At 48.1% G+C, this 20,732-nt stretch overlaps 1 protein-coding gene across 1 annotated transcript in view; it reads right to left on the bottom strand.

Annotated features, from left to right (window-relative positions):
- Positions 1-20,732, bottom strand: part of LOC136633510 (scavenger receptor cysteine-rich type 1 protein M130-like) — a 204,910-nt gene that overhangs the window by 112,844 nt on the left and 71,334 nt on the right. Inside the window, exons 8-9 of the mRNA XM_066609271.1 lie at positions 15,320-15,640; positions 14,913-15,227 (exon numbers count right to left, since the gene is read on the bottom strand). Of these exons, the coding sequence (XP_066465368.1) occupies positions 14,913-15,227; positions 15,320-15,640 (636 nt within the window). The remainder of the gene's footprint in view (positions 1-14,912; positions 15,228-15,319; positions 15,641-20,732) is intronic.

Genomic DNA, 20,732 nt, shown 5'->3' with positions numbered 1-20,732 from the left:
CGGGGATTTTAAATTCCCGGCTGCTGAATACTACTCAGAGCAGTTCAGGAGAACTGCCGGCCGTGGCTGAACTCTGTCTGCCGGGACCAGGTGAGTATATATATATATTTTTTGTTTTTACACATTTCTGGATGAATTTCAGGGAAGGGCTTATATTTTTAAGCCCTTCCCGAAAATTCATCGTGAGATCGCCCGCAGCCCATTGCTTTCAATGGAGCCGGCTGTATTGCCGGCTCCATTGAATTCAATGCGCTGGACAGCTCCAGCCCATTTCTAATGAAACGCGGCTAGGAGCAGTTTTTTCAGGCGATTTTTTGGCCCCGGTCACGCGATTTGCGGATGCGCATACGTCATGTGATCCGCAAATCGCGGGAAAAAATGCCCATGTGACTATGGCCTAAGAAAGTATCTGTAAGTAAAATGTTTCAAAGTACAGTATGTGATTGGGAGAGTGTCTACTGAATGTTACATTGGCGGTTAGGTAGGGAAGGAAATATGGGGAACAAGCAAAGTTGAGAGAAAGGTTACAAGACGTGATTTGGTGGCAGAGAGAGAGAGGAAAAGGTGTATAATACTAGGTGGATAGATATAGATGTATGTGTTAGTGTGTGTGTGTATATATGTATATACATACAAATGGTTAACTGAGCTCGCTTTTAGTGGGAGAATTGTTTATTTGAAGCTGCTGTGTCTCTGTCTAACTTCTCAAGGCCAAGAGATAAGAACGGAGAAGAATATGATACTAACCTTGGAAAGTAGCTTTGTTTGCTTTAATGGAATAGAAGCTTGTAATGAAGCTAATGAATTATACTGTCTTAGAAGGCAGGAAAGATAGCAATTTTAAGGTACATTCTTGCTGGGTTCTAAGGTCACAAATGGACACATCTTTGTCTCTTTCATACAAATGTAAAAAAAGTTATACCCCACTCACATCCTGTGGGGGCTTTTAAGAATACAGGGGTTGAAAATGCAGAACATGTTGCACTGTCAGAAGGTCCCAGCATATGTATTATTTAGGAGTTTAAATGCAGGGAATAGTTAAACTAAAACAACTTTGTTCAGTCGGTGTTTCATATTCACAGAGAGATAACAGACAGTTATTTTGCAAAGGTGGGGGCTGTCGGTTTGGGACTTCACTCTTTGCTCAGGGTCACAGACAGAGAAGGAAAGACAGGGGGGGCTGAAAGATACCCACGCATTCTAAAATATATCAGCATTTAATATAGCATATAATAGCTTCAGTAAATAAGAAAGATAGAATGTCTCAGTCACTCAGCAAACGTTTTCACACAAATTGTCAAAAATAGTGCTCATTCACAATCTCATCTCAATAGAATCATGTACTTTATAACATTATAGCACTCACCTCAATGTTTTTCAACTGATGTTTGTTAGTTACATTTTTTTTCTGTCCATCTGTATGTACTGGTACACCTTCAAATGAGGGGGGTGACGGGGAAGACTTGAGCGCATGGATGGATGAGAGTTGGTGACCCGTGTTCAGACTGTGATGAATGTAAAATGTGTGATGCAGATATTGACTGGGGATAAAAGTGTTCCTCCCCCCCTCTGCATAAGACTTTACTTGTTTGTGATGTGGATGGGCAGACTGTAAAGTTTAAATTAAAGTATGAAAAGTATGAAAAGTGCCTTATATAATGGAAGGATAATGTTTTCGTCCTTCGCCCCTATACCTCTTTTAATGCATACCAAAACTTTATTTGCCTTTGCAGCAGCTGACTGGCATTGGTTGCTCCAGTTTAGTCTACAATCCACTAGTACCCCCAGGTCTTTTTCCATTTCACTTTTCCCTAGCGATACCCCATTAAGTGAATATTGGTAACATCCATTCTTGCTGCCCATGTGCATAACCTTACATTTATCAACATTGAACTTCATTCATAGAATTAAATAATCAAGTTGGGACCTATTAACTTTTCCTATTTATGACATATTCAATGCGCGTGCCAAATTTTAAGTTTCTATGACATTGGGAAGTGAGAGATTTAGATTATGTACGTAAAATTTCGACGCCAATTCTTTTGTGCTAAAATTGAATAATTACTTTTCCTATTTTGGAGATAATCTATGCTTCTGCCAAAATTCATGTTTCTACGACTTTGGGAAGTTGGAGAACTTTTGTCGAGTCAGTCAGTCAATCAGTGAGTGAGTCAGTGAGGGCTTTCGTGTTTATATATATAGATATAGTGCTGAAACCCCTTCTGCCATGTATTGCCACACACATGCGCAATGCACACAGCAAGTAAGAGTAAAATATAAGAGCAAATGGTGGTAGAAAATGAAATGTGACCAGCAGTCACCACCAAAATCCTATTAAAAACTTATCCACGGCTATAGATTAGATTTTAATAAGATCTTGGTGGTGCTGACTTATTATTTTCACATAGGCTTTTGAAAATTGGCCATCCAGGTATATGTTTTAAGCTTTATTCACGCAAGCATTTAATCGCAGCAATTTTGCATTCCAATGCATTTGTTCAGATGGGCAATTTTCTGGTTTGTAAAATCATCTGGCTAGAAAACATAGCGTACACGGTGCGCATTCCAGCTGGCTGCTTTTACGCTGACTGGAATAGATTGGTCTGGTCCTGTTTGTCAGAATATGCCAGCCAGTCCCATAGATGCCTATGGGAGTCTATTAGAGCTGCCAGAAAAGGGAGGTGGGAGCGAGTTTAGCAGTGGCTCTGCTAAAATCTATCTCCCACTCCCCCTTTTCGCCCCTTGCCGAATGCCAGCAAAAAGAGGTGGTGAGATGAGGCTGGAGATTGGTAGACTAGCTTTGTTAAGCTCCCGTCCCATCTCACCCCCTTCCTTTGCTGGTAGCCAGCAAGGGGTGGAGAGGAGGAGGGAGTTTGCAGTCATAACTTGGTCGTGGCTGCCTTTCGTTCATGTGATTTTCGACCGCAATGCTGGGGGCCGTAAATCGCAACGCCTGTGTGAAGGAACCCTCAATGTGTATATGCACAATTACACACATGATACTAATTGATGACTGCTGGTGACATTTCATTGCTATGACCATTTCCCCTTTATTTTAAATATTATTTAATGTTGTCGTTGTCTTTTTTGAATAATAAAGTATTTAGATGATATTTTAGGGGATACTACCTAAGGGTATTTTTTGCCTTTGGCAATTCGAATAGTAAGAAGAAGGTGTCGCCTCTTTGACTTGAGATGCTGTATTTGCATAATCACTGCACAACCTTAAGGCCTCATGTCCACGGGGAAAATCAGGCCCGCTACTGATTCTACATGGAGAATCTGCAGCGGGTCCCTCCTGCCCCGCGGACATGAGCGCTGAAAATAGGAATTTAAAAGAATTTACCCATCCATAGCGGGCAGGGAAAGTCTTCTCTTTCTCACGGCCGGATCTTCTTTTTCGGCCGGCGGATGAACTCGTCACGCAGGCGGCACGTCGCTGGCACGTCGCCGACGTGCCGCGCGCATGCGCCGGGCACATCCGCCAAGCCGAAGCAAGAAAGATCCGGCCGTGAGGAAGAGAAGACCTTCCCCGCCCGCTCCGGATGAGTAAATTCTTTTAAATTCCTATTTTAGGTCTCCCGCGGATCCGGACGGCTTCCATAGGCTTCAATAGAAGCCCGCGGGAGCCGTCCCCGCGGGAGACCCGCACGAAAATGGAGCATGGTCCGGATTTTTTCATGCTCTATTTTTTTTTAAATCACTTTTATTGACCATCCGCGGGTATTTATCTACCCTGCGGGTGGTCAATGCATCCCTATGGGGTGCGGATCCGCGGGCAGGAGAAGAGTTAAAATCCGCTGCGGATTTTAATTCTTATTTTGCCCGTGGACATGAGCCCTTAAAGTAAGATTTCCTGCAAATACAAAAATGCTTTGTTGTATACAATCATGTCTACCTTGTTTGTGTTATACTACTTAACACTATGGCAACTACCGTAATTGAAAATTAATTTACCTGGAGTGTTAGCTACTCTTATGTGCAGTTTAACATGGCATACATTAATACCGGCTTATCCTCTCCCTCCTTTCAACAGGTATGTGTTTCTTTCTGCAACAAAAGTGCCACCACACAGTACTCCTTCACCTCTGCTTAATCTGCACCATTGCTACATTCTTGCATATTTCCACTGTTATGTCTATGGTAAGTGTCTCTTGCCTAAATTGAATTCTGCTCATATTTTGTGCATCTTTGGTGCACCCTCCCCCATATAGTATCAACCCCCCACTTTTATATCCAGTTTAAGTGTGGAGGTGTTGTTTATGTAAGCGAGCCATACAACCCCTGGGTAGGACACTGGCCTATTGCTTAATAAATCTAATTAAACTCCTCTCAGCTGTTGGCTGTTGCTTGGTTTTAATGGAAGTATCCATTCACTGACAGGCATGTGGCAGTGTATGCATGTGTTTCCTGGATGAAGTGTGACCGTAATCAAGTGTAACTTTTATGCAGTTTAACATGGCACTTCAAGAGGGCAAGGGACAGGTATGCCGCATAAATTGTCCTAAAACCCCGCACTCCCTGACCATCACTCCTACTGTATCTCTATTCTTAACTTTACTGTTTGCTTTCAAACCTATGTCCTACGCCTACCTCCAGTGCTTTCTATTCATATCATCCCCTCTCTCCTTCCTTCACCCATGCATAGTTCACATGCATGCTTCACTTTCCTAAAATGTCTCGATGCCCTTGAAGCCACATAACTATCACCTTCATAAATACCCTACCGACCTGCTCACCCTCACCATCCTGCGGTTACTAGCAACAGGGGAAATTTTCCCCAATCCTGGCCAACCCTTCAGTGCCCCTAACTTACTCCCCTGCTGCCCCACTGAGACACCCTTCTAGCCCAACCACTAGTCCATGCATATCCTCCCCAGTTTCCTTTCAATGTGCGTTCTGAAATTGCCAGTCGGCATGCAACAAACTCTGCACCATCCATGACTTTTTTTACTGCTAATTCCCTAAACCTGCTAGCTCTCCCAGAAACGTGGATGCAGCAGCCTGACATGGCCTTCCCTGCTGCATTGTCTTACAATGGCCTGTAATTCTCCCATACCCCAAGACCAGAAGACAGGCAAGGAGGAGGAGTAGGTGCTCTTCTCTCACTGCAATGCACCATCCAGGTCATCCCCCTCCCTGTACCCTCACTTACTTTCCCATCCATCCGCTGTCCATGTGAGTAGCAGTTATCTACTGCCCCCCAGGTGCTTCTCACTTGTTCCTGGACCACTTTGCCTCCTGGCTCCCCCACTTCCTCTCCTATGAAATTCCAACCCTCATCTTAGGTGATTTTAACATCCCCACTAATGATCCCAACTCCCCATCTGCCTCTCAGCTTCTTTCACTCACCTCCTCCCTTGGTCTCTCACAACTCACAGCCTCTCCGACTTACAGGGATGGCAATACTCTTGATCTGGTCTTCCTACGTCTCTGCTCTGCTTCCAACTTCACTAACTCCCCTCTCCCGCTATCGGACCATAACCTCCTCTCAAGCTGGCTAGTGTCACGTCCAACCGGACGTGCAATATCCAAAACAAACGAAAAGGCACAGCCGTGCAACAAAAATACTAAACTACAGGAAGACCTCTCCCAACAGACCCCTAACCCGGGGAGGGGCCCTGCCTACTCGGTGGGCCGATCACTCAGATAGGTGCGGACCCGCACGCGTGCCTCGGCCACTGACGATTCCCTATCAGGAAGCCCTAATACAAAAGATAGGAACAGAAAACCAAACAAATGCAGGAACAAAGAACTTAGCTTATACAAGCAGGAGCTTCAACCAGGAGGTGTTCCACAGTAGCTGCCCAGCGGCAATTGAAGCATTGACCAGCAACCGGGGTCAATACTAGCACTGCTTAAATAGGAACAGAGCTACTCCACACCAGGGGATGACTGACATCACTCTTGCAGTCACCACACCCCTCAGCTCTGGGAGAGGTAAGGACACTGGTAAACCCTGGTCTGGCCCTCAAGCAAGGCGAAAGCCTCAGAACGGCTGCAACAGTACCTCCCCTTCTAGAAGGGGCCCCAGGACCCTTAGGACCAGGACGACCAGGGTTAGATCTGTGAAAATTTTTTACCAGACGATCCGCATGAACATCCGCTGCAGGAACCCATGACCTCTCTTCTGGGCCATAACCGCGCCAATATACAAGGTACTGCAAGGAATTTATGACTCGACGGGAGTCCAAAATGCGACTTATTACAAAGTGCTCCTCCCCATCCATTAGCACAGGAGTCGGGGGTGGTGAGTCATTCCCAGAATCGATGAATCTTTTGAGCAGAGATTTGTGGAACACATTGTTAATCTTCATCGCACTGGGAATTTCCAACCGGAAAGCAACCGCGTTAATCGTCTCAACTATTTTAAACGGGCCGATAAATCGTGGGCCCAGTTTAGCGGACGGTTGTTTGAGTTTTATATTTCTGGTAGACAACCAAACTAAGTCTCCAACACAGAATCCCGCCCCCTCAGAGCGGTGACTGTCTGCAACTTGCTTGCTCCCCCAAACTGATCACTGTAAATTTTTCTGGACCTCCACCCACCCAGCCTCAATATCAGAACAAAACTCATTTGCTCCTGGTACCTCCGAAACCCTCTTGGAAAGGGGGCCAAAACATGGGTGAAAACCGTAGTTACAAAAGAACGGTGATGTCCCCGTAGCCTCCAGTGGTCTATTGTTTAGAGCAAACTCGGCTAGTGGTTAGAACTGCGGCCAGTCCTCCTGGTTTTCTGAGACATAACGTAAATATTGTTCCAGGTTATGATTACACCTCTTAGTTTGCCCATTGGTCTCAGGATGGTATGCCGAGGAAAACAAAAGCTGGACACCCAAACGAGAGCAGACTATTCGCCAAAAGCTGGAAACAAATTGTACGCCACGATCGGAGACTACATTTTCTGGCAAACCATGTAGTCTAACGATGTGGCAAATGAACAAACTGGCCAACGTCTTCGCATTAGGTAAACCGAGGAGTGCCACAAAATGGCACATTTTACTAAACCGCTCCACTACCACCCACACCATAGTGTTGCCATCGGAAGGTGGTAAATCCGTAATGAAGTCCATGGACAAGTGAGTCCATGGTCTCATAGGAATAGGCAGCGGCAATAACATACCGGCTGGCCGACTGCGGGATGACTTGGTTCTGGCACACACCTCACATGATGAAACCAAACTGAACGTATCCCGTCGTAATGACGGCCACCAAAACATTCTAGAGAGTAGCCTGCGGGTATTATTAATTCCCGGATGCCCGGCCAACACCGAACTGTGAATCTCGGCCAGCACCTGTAACCTTAGATGAACTGGAACAAAAAGCTTCCCAGCCGAAAGCTTTGACGGGGCCAAATTTTGTGCTCTACGGACTTGCTCCTCTAACTCTAATGACACCGCCAACACCACCACCCCTTCAGGCAGGATCGGGGCGGGGGGTTCCTCAGAAACTACTGGAAGAAAACTTCTTGAAAGAGCATCGGCCTTCACATTCTTCCAGCCTGGACGATATGTAACCAAAAAATTGAAACGGGAAAAGAAAAGCGACCAGCGTACCTGTCTGGAATTAAGTCTCTTGGCAGATTCCAGATATATAAAGTTTTTGTGATCCATGAAAACCGTTACTTTGTGTCGCGCCCCCTCTAGAAAATGACGCCACTCCTCGAATGCCCATTTAATCGCCAGCAATTCCCTGTACCCAATATCATAATTTCGTTCCGAAGACGAAAATTTACGAGAGAAGAATGCACACGGGCGGAGATCTTGCAGTGTCTCCGTTCCCTGAGATAGAACTGCTCCAACCCCCACCTCTGAAGCGTCGACCTCAACATTAAAAGGCCTAGAAGAATCTGGCTGTGCCATAACCCGGAGCAGTAGCAAAGCACTTCCTCAGTCTCAGAAATGACTGCATTGCTTCCGCCGACCATTTAGTGGGAAAGCACCCCTTCTTAGTCATATCCGTGAGAGGTTTAACAATCACCGAAAAATTCTTGATGAATCTACGGTAATAGTTGGCGAATCCCAAGAACCTTTGTAAAGCTTTCAAATTCTCTGGTAGGACCCAATCCTGTACTGCTCGAACCTTCTCAGGATCCATCTTGAAACCTTCTGGGGTAATTATATGCCCCAAAAATGTGATCTCTTGTACAGCAAACACACACTTTACTCTTTTGGCGAACAAAGAATTCTTGCGCAAAACTTGAAGGACCTGGCGAACATGGGAAACATGAGAACTTCATTGACCAAGGACTAAAATACTGCAGGAGCATTAGTGAGACCAAAAGGCAAAACTAGACTCTCATAATGCCCCTCTGGGGTATTAAACGCAGTCTTCCACTCGTCCCCCTCCATAATCCGGATTAAATTATATGCCCCGCGCAAGTCTAGTTTGGAGAACCAGTTGGAGCCATTCAACTGCGAAAACAGATACGGGATAAGGGGGAGAGGGTATGGATTGCGTTTCGTGATTTTGTTCAATTCCCCAAAGTCAACACAGGGACGTAACCTGCCATCTTTTTTCTTTACAAAGAAGGAACCAGCTGCTAGTGGGGAATTAGATGTCCGTATATGATTCCTTCTCAAACTGTCCTGGATATAATCTTTGAGCGCCAATCTCTCAGGGGATATGTTGTACATGTGACTCTTGGGGAACGTGCAGTCAGGGAGAAGTTCAATAGCACAATCCCCCTTTGTGTGGTGGTAATTTGTCTGCCCCCTCCTGGGAAAACACATCAGAGAAGTCAGCGATAAATTCAGGCAACTCCTCTACCTGAATAAAAGCTATATCAACCGAAATACAACCGGACAGACAAACAGGGCTCCATTTCGCAATGTCCCCCTTTTCCCAGTCCACTACTGGGTTGTGTAAGCGTAGCCAAGGCAACCCCAAGACTACTTGCGTAGGGAGGGATTCCATGACATATAGTGTTATGATCTCTGTGTGGAACAGCCCAATCCTTAAATGGACATTAGGCACACAAAAATTCAAACTTTTCTGAGATAGTGGAGCAGCATCAATGACGGACACTGGGATGGGAAAATCCAAGGCATTCATCTCTAAGCTTAAACGTTTGACCGTCTCCTAATGTATTAAATTAATACTAGCTCCACAATCCAGAAAGACTCGTATGGGACTGTCAACACTGCCACAACGAATTTCGGCGGGAAGTACCAGCCTGGAAGAGGATACCAAGCAATCTGATGGCCTAGAGGAACCTTCCCTCTAACCTGCAGGCCTTCCAGTTTTTTCGACTGAACCTTATGATGTGGGCAAAACTGAGCCATATGACCTGTACAATTACAGACAAAGCATCGGCCTTTAAACTGTACCGTCCATCTCCTCCTAACCCTGCCAGCTACCTGCAGGTATGGAAGAGCCCTAGCTGCATTGGCTCTTCCATACCTGCAGGTAGGAGGCCGGGATCCATAGACAGCTCCTGATGCCTCTCCCTGATCCGTCTCCCAACTTTAATAGCCAGAGACATGGCCTCATCTAGACTGCGGGGTACTGGATATCCTACCAGTACGTCCTTGATCTCATTGGACAGGCCATAATGGAACTGGCTCTTTAAAGCATGGTCATTCCACTGAGTTTCTGCTGCCCAACATCGAAACTTAGTACAATAATCTTCAACAGTGGAGTTTCTCTGTCATAAACATCTTATATTTCCCTCAGCCACCGATATCTTATCGGGGTCATCGTAGATAAGACCCAATGCAGCAAAAACGTGATCCACTGACGTCGGGGGCAATGAAAAAGCCCATGCCTGTGACGCCCCCTGCAGTCAGGACATTACAATGCCCACCCTCCGGGCATCGTCCCCCGAAGAGCTAGGACGCAGTCTAAAATAGAGTTTACGGGCATCCCTAAAGGATCCGAATTTCTGCCTATCACCAAAAAAACGGTCAGGAAGCTCAATTTTTGGGTCCTTGCTGGGAACCTGCAGCACAAGTTGTCGCTGTTTTATCTCAGCGACCTCAGCAGCCAGTGTGCACAGCAGGTGCGACAACACCTCAAGGGGATTCATAATAACCACACAGTATCTCCCTGAGTAGGTAAGGGCTGGTCAATCTGTCACGTCCAACCGGACGTGCAATATCCAAAACAAATGAAAAGGCACAGCCGTGCAACAAAAATACTAAACTACGGGAAGACCTCTCCCTACAGACCCTTAACCTGGGGAGGGGCCCTGCCTACTCGGCGGGCCGATCGCTCCGATAGGTGCGGACCCGCACGCGTGCCTGGGCCACTGACAATTCCCTTTTAGGGAACCCTAATACAAAAGATAGGAACAGAAAACCAAACAAATGCAGAAACAAAGAACTTAGCTTATACAAGCAGGAGCTTCAACCAGGAGGTGTTCCACAGTAGCTGTCCAGCGGCAACTGAAGCATTGACCAGCAACTGGGGTCAATACTAACACTGCTTAAATAGGAACAGAGCTACTCCACACCAGGTGATGACTGACATCACTCTTGCAGTCACCACACCCCTCAGCTCTGGGAGAGGTAAGGACACTGGTAAACCCTGGTCTGGCCCTCAAGCAAGGCGAAAGCCTAAGAACGGCTGCAACAGCTAGTATCTTCCCAGCCCCTCCAAACTACCGTACCTACAGGAACTTTCAGGCCATTCACACCCAAAACTTTGCTTAGTCCCTACTGTCTTCTCTATCCCCTATCTCTCTTCTCTCCTGCCCCAACCTGGCTGCCACACACTAAAACACCACTCTCAAACATGCCCTGGATGAAGCAGCACCCACCGTGACCCAAGCCATCCGATGCAGACCGTGGCAACGGTGGCTCACGACTCAAACGCACTTCATCCGGCGGTGCTCTAGGTGTGCTGAACGGCTGTAGAGACAGTCTTAAGTCTGCAGACTTTCACCACTTTCAATTCATGCTCAGAACCTACAACCTCGCCGTTCACCATGCCAAGCAAGTCTACTTCACCTCTCGTCTCCTAATTATCTAACAACCCTAAATGGCTTTTTGACACTTTCGAGTTCCTTCTCAGACCAAAATTGCAGCCCCCAGTGACGGATCTCATTGCTGAAGACTTGACTTACTCAAACCAAAGACAGATGAAGAAGTCTCCAGATTGCTTTCCTTTGCTTGCCCCACCACCTGCACTAGCGACCCTCTTCCCTCACACCTCCTCCTGTCCCTCTCACCGGTGGTCATCTCCCACCTCACCACTATATTCAATCTTTCTCGGACCTCTGACATCTTCAACTCCTCATTCAAACATGTTATCATATTTCCACTGCTAAAGAAATCGACTCTTGACTTGACTAATGCTGCCAACTATCAACCCATCTCCAACCTCCCCTTCATCTCCAAACTACTAGAATGCCTGGTTTACTCCCGCCTTAAAAGCCATCTCTCAGAAAACTCTCTTCTTGACCCCCTACAGCCCAGCCTCCGCTCCTTACACCTGACTGAAACCACCCTGACTAAAGTGTTAAACGATCTGATGGCCAAATCGAGGGGCGACTACTCCCTGCTCATCCTCCTCGCTCTCTCTGCAGTATTTGACACTGTTGACCACAAACTCCTCCTCAGTATGCTTCACTCCATTGGACTAAAGGACACTGCCCTCTCCTGGTTCTCCTCCTACCTGTTGCAGCCGTGCTAAGGCTTGCACCTTGCCCCCAGGCCAGACCAGGTTTTGGTGTGCCTTTGCTTCCTGGAGCTGAGGGGTGTGGTAGCCACTGGAGGAAGGTCAGTCAGCACCTGGGGCATGAGTGGCCTGGCTTCTATTTAAACTGGGCCAGCACTTTCTCCTGTGCTGGTCAATCACTTCAGTTGCATGTTGGACAGTGACGGAGCAACACAGCATGGTGGAAGCTCTTCATTATAAGCTAAGTTCTTTGCTGTTTGGTTTTGTTTTGATTCTCCTTTGTTTTGTGCTAGGGCTCCCCGATAGGGACTGGTCAGTGGCCCAGGCACGAGTGCAGGCTCGCACTTTTTAGCGCGGTCGGTCTGCCAAGCAGGCAGGGACCCCTCCCGGGCTAGGGGAGTATAGGGAGAGAATTCCCCCATTTATTTTGTGCTTTCTTTGCACAGTTGTGCCTTTGATTTATGTTATTGAGGTTGCACATTCATAGGACGCAACAGATTGACCAGCCCTTACCTACTCAGGGAGATTCTGTGCTGTTACTATGAATCCCCTTGAGGTTTTGTCGCACCAGCTTGGCACGCTGGCTGCTGAGCTCGCTGAGATAAAACATCGACAAACTGTGCTGCAGGTTCCCAGCAAGGAACCAAAAATTGAGCTACCTGACCGTTTTTCTGGTGATAGGCAGAAATTCGGATCCTTCCGGGATGCCTGTAAGCTCTATTTTAGACTGCGTCCTGTGTCTTCAGGGGACAACGCCCAGAAGGTTGGCATTGTCATGTCCAGACTGCAGGGGGCGCCACAGGCATGGGCTTTTTCATTACCCCCAACGTCTGAGGTCTTGGACTCGGTGGATGACTTTTTTGCTGCATTGGGTCTTATCTATGACGACCCAGACAAGATATCGGTGGCTGAAGGGAATATCAGACGTTTACGACAGGGAGACTCCTCTGTCGAAGATTATTGTGCTGGGTTTCGACGTTGGGCAGCAGAAACCCAGTGGAATGACCCTGCTTTAAAGAGCCAGTTCCATTGGGGTCTATCCAATAAAATCAAGAATGTACTGGTAGGTTATCCAGTACCCCGCAATCTTGATGAGGCCATGTCTCTGGCTATCAAAGCTGGGAGACGGATCAGGGAGAGACATCAGGAACTCTCCATAGATTCTCGGAGAAAGCGAGTTGCAGACAGTCATTGCTCACAGGGGGCGGGATTTGATGTTGGAGACTTGGTTTGGTTGTCTACCAGAGTGATAAAACCCAAACAATCGTCCGCGAAACTTGGCTGGCGATTTATGGGTCCATTTAAAATAATTGAGAAGTGTAACGCGGTTTCTTTTTGGTTAAAGATTCCCAGTGCGATGACGAAAAATAATGTTTTCCACCATTCTCGGCTCAAAAGGTTCATCGATTCTGGGGATGACCCACCACCCCCGACTCCGGTGCTAGTGGTTGGGAAGGAGCTGTTCGTAATAAGTCGCATTTTGGACTCCCGTCGAGTCAGGAATCCCCTGCAGTACCTGGTGCACTGGCGAGGTTATGGCCCAGAAGAGAGGTCATGGGTTCCTGCAACAGATGTTCATGCAGATCGTCTGGTAAAAAATTCAGTCAGTGGCCCAGGCACGAGTGCAGGCTCGCACTTTTCAGCGCGGTCGGTCTGCCAAGCAGGCAGGGCCCCCTCCCGGGCTAGGGGAGTATAGGGAGAGAATTCCCCCATTTATTTTGTGTTTTCTTTGCACAGTTGTGCCTTTGAGTTATGTTATTGAGGTTGCATGTTCATAGGACGCAACACTACCTATCTGATTGCTCCTTCTGTGTCTGCTTTGCTGGCTCCACCTTCCCTCCTCTTTCCCTTGCTGTTGGGGTCCCCCAGGGCTCTGTCCTCAGTCCCCTCATCTTCTCTGTCTACACAGCCCCTATTGGACAGACCATCAGGAGATTTGGCTTTCAGTACCATCTCTATGATGATGACACCCAGTTATACACCTCTTCCCGTGACATCACAGCAACATTCCTCCAGAACACCACCGACTGTCTGTCTGCAGTCTCTAACACTATGTCCTCTCTCAACGTAAAACTGAACCTCTCAAAAACTGACCTACTGGTGTTTCCGCCCTCTACAAACTGACCTCATCCTGACATCTCGATCTCAGTATGTGACACCACCATAACTCCCAGACAGAATGCCCGCTGCCTTGGGGGTCATATTCGACTCTGATCTCTCCTTTACCCCCACATTCAATCTGTGGGCCAAACATGTTAGCTGCACCTCAAGAACATCGCAAGAATCTGCCCTTTTCTCACCATGGACACGCTAAAAATGCTTTTATCCTCATTCACTCTCGGCTCAATTATTAGAGCTTGCTGCTGATCGGCCTCCTCCACACCAGACTCTCCCCTCTCCAATCCATCCTGAATGCGACAGCCAGGCTCATCTTTCTATCCAGCCACTACTCTGATGCCTCTGCCCTGTGCTAATCACTGCACTGGCTGTCTGTCAAATACAGAATACAATTTAAACTCACTACCTTAATCCACAAAGCCTTCCACAGCACTGAGCCACCATACATTGCTTCCCTCATCTCAATCCACCACCCAGCCTGTGCGCTCTGCTAACGAAATCAGATTAAGTGCCCCTTTGATTCGAACCTCTCATTCCCGCCTCCAAGACTTCTCCAGAGCAGCAACAGTCCTCTGGAATGCGCTACCAAAAGCTTTCGGGCAATCACTAAACTTCAGGTGTGCTCTAAAAACACACCTCTTCAGGGAGTCATAACGTATCCCCTAAGCCAAACCTCTGTAGTCTGCCTGATAACATGCCCCCTGTCCTACTGACTGCAGTTCCTGCTAGTCGTAATCAACTGCATCTGCCGTCATACGGATTCAGCGATTATACGACCTGAGCACTATCTGTGTGCATAGCATCCCTCACTGTCCACCTCGCCATACCGTGCACATCTCCAGGCCCTTTACCCTCTGTATCACCTGATTATCTGTAATATGTAAGCTCATTGGAGCAGGACCCTCACCCCTACTGTTTCCATCAATTAATTACTTCATGTAACTGTGGACTTGTTTCTATTTTCCTTGTCTTGTAAGTGCTGTGGAATATGTTGGCACTATATAATAAATATTATTATTATTATTATTATTATTATATAGAGATGATGACTTTGCAGAGAGATGTTTTGATAAAGTAACCCCATTAAAGATGTCAATATATGTCCCAAAAGGGCATATACACAAGTGTTCAAGTTCTGAGACAATCCCTTTAAATAGCAGTGAATACTAAGTTACCTGAGCATACTACACCGGCATCCTCCTTATGACCACAGTCATGGTCACCAAATTGCTTTGCTTGACAGTCCAAGATGTGTGCTTCATTTCCTCTACATCGTACATCATCCAGCCAGATGTCTCCAGTTCCTCTCCCATAATAGGCTTCAGTTGTGGCTCTGACACCGTAACCACAGCCCAACTGCTTACAGACCACATCTGCATCTGCTTCATCCCAGGAGTCATCGCAGATCGTCCCCCATCTTCCATCATGATAAATCTCCACTCTGCCCGCACATCGGCCAGGACCATCTACCAGTCTCAGCTGATTACTTTCTGTATTAAAAGACGCTCACAAATAAAATACAGCATATGCTTAATATTAAATTATCAATATATGTACCTATACTACATTTAAGATACAATACCTGAGCAGATGATTTCTATCTCCTTTTCCTGCCCCGTCCATGTCTTTCTATCAGATGATCCAGTAACAGAACAATCTGTTAGTTGGGTCTCATTTCCTTGACAATTACCACTGAGATACACATGACCACTGACTGTTGTTGGGGCGGTAATTGTAAATGACCCAACTGCATGACCACAATGTAATTCTTCGCACACAACTTGGGTCTCATCAATGCCCCATTGGCCACTGACAGCTCTGCTCCATGTATTATGTGTGAGAATCTCCAGTCTTCCTGCACAGTGGTCTTCTCCATCCATCAGCTTCACTGTCTCGTTTTTCCCTGCAGATATATATTTATTTACTATAATTCATTCTGAAAGCTTCATACTATACATTCAGTCCCAGAGAGATAAGTAACTAGACTGGCAATCACTCCATATTATTCATTATTACTAGATTATAAGATATCTCTCAGAAAACTCTCTTCTTGACCCCCTACAGTCCGGCTTCTGCCCCTTACACTTCACTGAAACCGCCCTGACTAAAGTGTCAAAGATCTGATAGCCAAATCCATGGGCGACTACTCCCTGCTGATCCTCCTCGATCTCTCTGCAGTATTTGACACTGTTGACCACAAACTCCTCCTCAGTATGCTGCGCTCCATTTAATGTTCGCTACGCGAACAATAAATGTTTGGTAAAATGGCTGTTCTGAACTTCTAAATCTGCTTGGTTAGGTGATTATTCAGAGTGTCACTTTATATTTGGAGCTGATATATAATATGAAAAATCCTACAGATGTCTCTCTGCTTGTCTGTCTGACTGTCAGTCTCTCTGTCAGTCTGAGCAACGCTTCACTCAGAGTCTCTCTCTCTCATATTGTAATATATATACATATATATATATATATATATATATAATCATATCTCTCATAGCTCACTCTCTCTCTATCTAATATATCTCTATCTAGCTCATATCTATGTAGCGGTCACAATAGGAGGCCAGTATGTGCTGGCAGTACAATATATACAGACCCGTCCGCTCCCGGCTGTGCTCCAGCCCAGAGGTTAGACTGGGGCTTCCTGGGCACCCCGTACACTGACCGTGAGGAAGAAATATGCTGTGAGACTATGAACGTTGCTTAACAATGCTTATACAGCTCTGTCTGCTCCTGACTGCGCTCTGGCCCAGAGGTTAAGGCCTATTTACATTGGACGAGTGTCAGGCAAACAATGCCAGACACTCATCCTTGTATCCCCGCGCTCCTGTGCTCCTGCGCGGGAGCTAGCACAGCTGGCTCACACATGGAGCGGCCAGCAGGGGGGCGGGGCAGTGCAGGAGATTTCTCTCCTCTTGCTCCCCCGCCCCTCCCCATTCCCATAACACAGGCGCCGTTCGCTATGGAACGGCGGTTGTTTAAACTGCACGATGAGCGATGATCGTCATCGCTCATCTTTTAGCAGCCCAAAAGATGACCAATGATGATCATCGCTTAAATTTTGGGATTTTACGGCGGTAGTCAGCATCTAAGGAATCGAACAACACCAAAATCATTGTCCTAAGGTGAAGCAAACTGGTCACAGCATGGTGCAAAAAAAAAGCATGTAGGCTTTTTTTTTTTTATTATTTTTTATTAGATTAGAAATTAATAGAGATGAGCGAGCGCACTCGTCCGAGCTTGATGCTCGTTCGAGTTTTAGTGTGTTCGAGATGCTCGTTACTCGAGGCGAGCACCACGCGGCACTCGACTCCATTACATTTCCTTCCCTGAGAAATTTGCGCCCTTTTCTGGCCAATAGAAACACAGGGAAGGCATTACAACTTCCTCCTGTGACGTTCCAGCCCTATCCCACCCCCCTGCAGTGAGTGGCTGGCGAGATCAAGTGACCCCCGAGTATTTAAATCTGCCCCGCCCGCGGCTCTCCACAGACACATGCTAAGAGAGATCAGGGAAAGTGCTGCTGATGCTTCTGCTGCTATAGGGACAGTGTTAGCGTCTTCAAGAACCACAACGGCCATTCTTAGGGCCACAGCTCACCTAGTGCATTACTGTTGTGGCTGCTGTGAGCAGTTTTGCGCAATTTTTTTTTATGTATATCGGGCGTGCAGGCTGTAGCGTTCTCAGGCTGCAGTCTGTACTTGAGTATAGAGGCAGTATTGGTCAGGCAGGGACAGTGGTAGTGTAGAATCTTGTCTACAAGAACCCCAATGGTTCTTCTTAGAGCAACCTGCGACCGTGTGCATTTAACTCCGTGGTTGCTGGGAGTTGTAGTACCTCTGTATTGCACAGCCTACCCTGCGTGCAGCCTTCATTTAAACATTTTTCTGTCCGCACTTTGCGTCGCCTCAGTTCACTCTGCCTCTAAGTGTACGCCAAAAAACCACACATTTTCTACAACACTCTGTTATACGTGTGGTGTCTCAGAAGTTCACGGTCTGCCCGACGCCCATAGATTGGAAGTGCAATACACACTGCCTAGCCTCAGCCTGCATCGCAGAGAAAAATAAGGAGATTTTTTTTTTAATTCCTTTTTACGGCTAACGCTTACCCAGTGCATTTGCCTGCGTGGCCTGTGGGACTTCACGCCCATCCAAACTGCATAGTTCACAGCCTAGCCTGCGTGCAGCCTTCCTTATAATTTATCTCTGGCTTCATTTAGCGTTCTATTACCGCTGGCAGCCACCAACTGCGCGGCAATAATTCACAAACATTTTTACACCGCTCTGTCTCTGCTCGATTCTTAATCCAGCCTGCTGAGGGGTAGGGGCAGAGGACGTGGACGCGGTCGAGGACACGGAGTCCCAAGTGAGGGTGTGGGCATAGGACGAGTTCCTGGTCCAGGTGAATCACAGCCGGCTGCTGCGGGAGTAGGAGAGGGGACAGTTTCTGGAGTCCCCAGCTTCTTATCGCAATTTTTGGGTCCACGTCGTAGACCTTTATTAAAAAATGAGCAGTGTGAGCTGGTCCTGTCATGGATGGCAGAAAGTGCATCCAGCAATCTATCAACCACCCAGTCTTCTACGCCGTCCACTGCTGCAACTCTGAATCCTCTGGCTGCTGCTCCTCCTTCCTCCCAGCCTCCTCACTCCATGAAAATGACACATTCTGAGGAGCAGGCAGACTCCCAGGAACTGTTCTCGGGCCTCTGCCCAGATTGGGCAACAATGGTTCCTCTCCCACCAGAGGAGTTTGTCATGACCGATGCCCAACCTTTGGAAAGTTCCCGGGGTCGGGGGATGAGGCTGTGGACTTCTGGCAACTGTCTCAAGAGCTTTCAGTGGGTGAGGAGGACGATGACGATGAGACACAGTTGTCTATCAGTGAGGTAGTAGTGAGGGCAGTAAGTCCGAGGGAGGAGCGCACAGAGGATTCGGAGGAACGGCCACTGGACGATGAGGTGACTGACCCCACCTGGTGTGATAAGCCAACTGAGGACAGGTCTTCAGAGGGGGAGGCAATTGCAGCCGCAGGACAGGTTGGAAGAGGCAGTGGGGTGGCCAGGGGTAGAGGCAGGGCAAGAGCAAACTATCTACCAGCTGTTTCCTAAAGCACCCCCTCACGCCAAGCCACCGTGCAGAGGCCAAGGTGCTCTAAGGTGTGGCAGTTTTTCACTGAGACGGCGGACGACCGACGAACAGTGGTGTGCAACCTTTGTCGCGCCAAGATCAGCTAGGGAGCCACCACCGCAAGCCTCACTACCACCAGCATGCGCAGGCATATGATGGCCAAGCACCCCACAAGGTGGGACGAAGGCCGTTCACCGCCTCCAGCTTGCACCACTGCCTCTCCCCCTGGGCACCAACCTGCCACTGAGATCCAACCCCCCTTTCAGGACACAGGCACGACCGTCTCCTGGCCTGGACCCACACCCTCACCTCCGCGGTCCTCGGCCCCATCCAGCAATGTCTCTCAACGCAGCGTCCAGTTGTCGCTAAGAGAATCGTTGGAGCGAAAGCGCAAATACGCCGCCACGCACCCGCACGCTCAAGCTTTAAATGTGCACATAGCCAAATTGATCAGCCTGGAGATGCTACCCTACAGGCTGGTGGAAACTGAGGCATTCAAAAACATGATAGCGGCAGCAGCGCTGCGCTACTCTGCCCCCAGTCGCCACTATTTTTCCTCCTCCTCCTCCTCCAACGCAACCTCTACCTCGCAATCTAGACTTGTCACCAGCAGCACTTCGCCAGCAGTCGGTGTCGCGGGGCGCGCAGCACAGCGGTGGGCAAGCGTCAGCAGGCCGTGCTGAAACTACTCAGCTTAGGAGAGAAGAGGCACACGGCCCACGAACTGTTGCACGGTCTGACAGAGCAGACCGACCGCTGGCTTTCGCCACTGAGCCTCCAACCGGGTATGGTCGTGTGTGACAACGGCCGTAACCTGGTGGCGGCTCTGCAGGTCGGCAGCCTCACGCACGTGCCATGCCTGGCCCACGTCTTTAATTTGGTGGTTCAACGGTTTCTGAAAGGCTACCCACACTTGTCAGACCTCCTCGGCAAGGTGCGCCGGGTCAGCGCACATTTCCACAAGTCCAACACGGATGCTGCCACCCTGCGCACCCTGCAACATCGGTTTAATCTGCTAGTGCACCGACTGCTTTGCGATGTGCCCACACGGTGGAAATCTACGCTTCAAATATTGTCCCGGCTGTATGAGCAGCGTAGAGCTATAGTGAAATACCAACTCCAACATGGGCAGCGAAGTGGGAGTCAGCCTCCTCAATTCTTTACAGAGGAGTGGGCCTGGATGGCAGATATCTGCCAGGTCCTTGGAAACTTTGAGGAGTCCACCCTGATGGTGAGGGGCGATGCTACAATCATTAGCGTCACCATTCCTCTGCTATGCCTGTTGAGAAGTTCCCTGCAAAGAATAAAGGCTGATGCTTTGCGGGCGGAAATGGAGGCGGGGAAGACACTATGTCGCTGGATAGTCAGAGCACCCTCATGTCTATATCTCAGCGCGTGAAGGAGGAGGAGCAGGGGGAGGAGCCTGAGGAGGAAGAGACAGCTGGGCCCACTGCAGAGGGTGCCCATGCAGCTTGCCTCTCATCCATTCAGCATGTATGGCCTGAGGAGGAGGAGGACACTCAAAGTGATCTTCCTAGTGAGGACAGCCATATATTGCGTACAGGTACCCTGGCACACATGGCTTACTTTGTGTTAGCATGCCTTTCTCGTGATCCTCGTGTTAGACGCATTCTGGCCACTACGGATTACTGGGTGTACACACTGCTTGACCCACGGTATAAGGAGAACCTTTCCACTCTCATTCCCGAAGAGGAAAGGGGTTTGAGAGTGATGCAATACCACAGGGCCCTGGTGGACAAACTGATGGCGCAGTTCCGAGGGCAACGTAGAAGGGGAGGCGCGGAGATCAGGCAGCATGTTCAGCGCCGGCAGGGGAACACTCTCCATGGCCTTTGCCAGCTTTAT

Source organism: Eleutherodactylus coqui, chromosome 6 (genome assembly GCF_035609145.1).
Source record: "Eleutherodactylus coqui strain aEleCoq1 chromosome 6, aEleCoq1.hap1, whole genome shotgun sequence".
NCBI lineage: Eukaryota > Metazoa > Chordata > Amphibia > Anura > Eleutherodactylidae > Eleutherodactylus > Eleutherodactylus coqui.
Note: the sequence above shows the minus strand (reverse complement) of the source record. Positions and strands in the feature narration are given on the sequence as shown.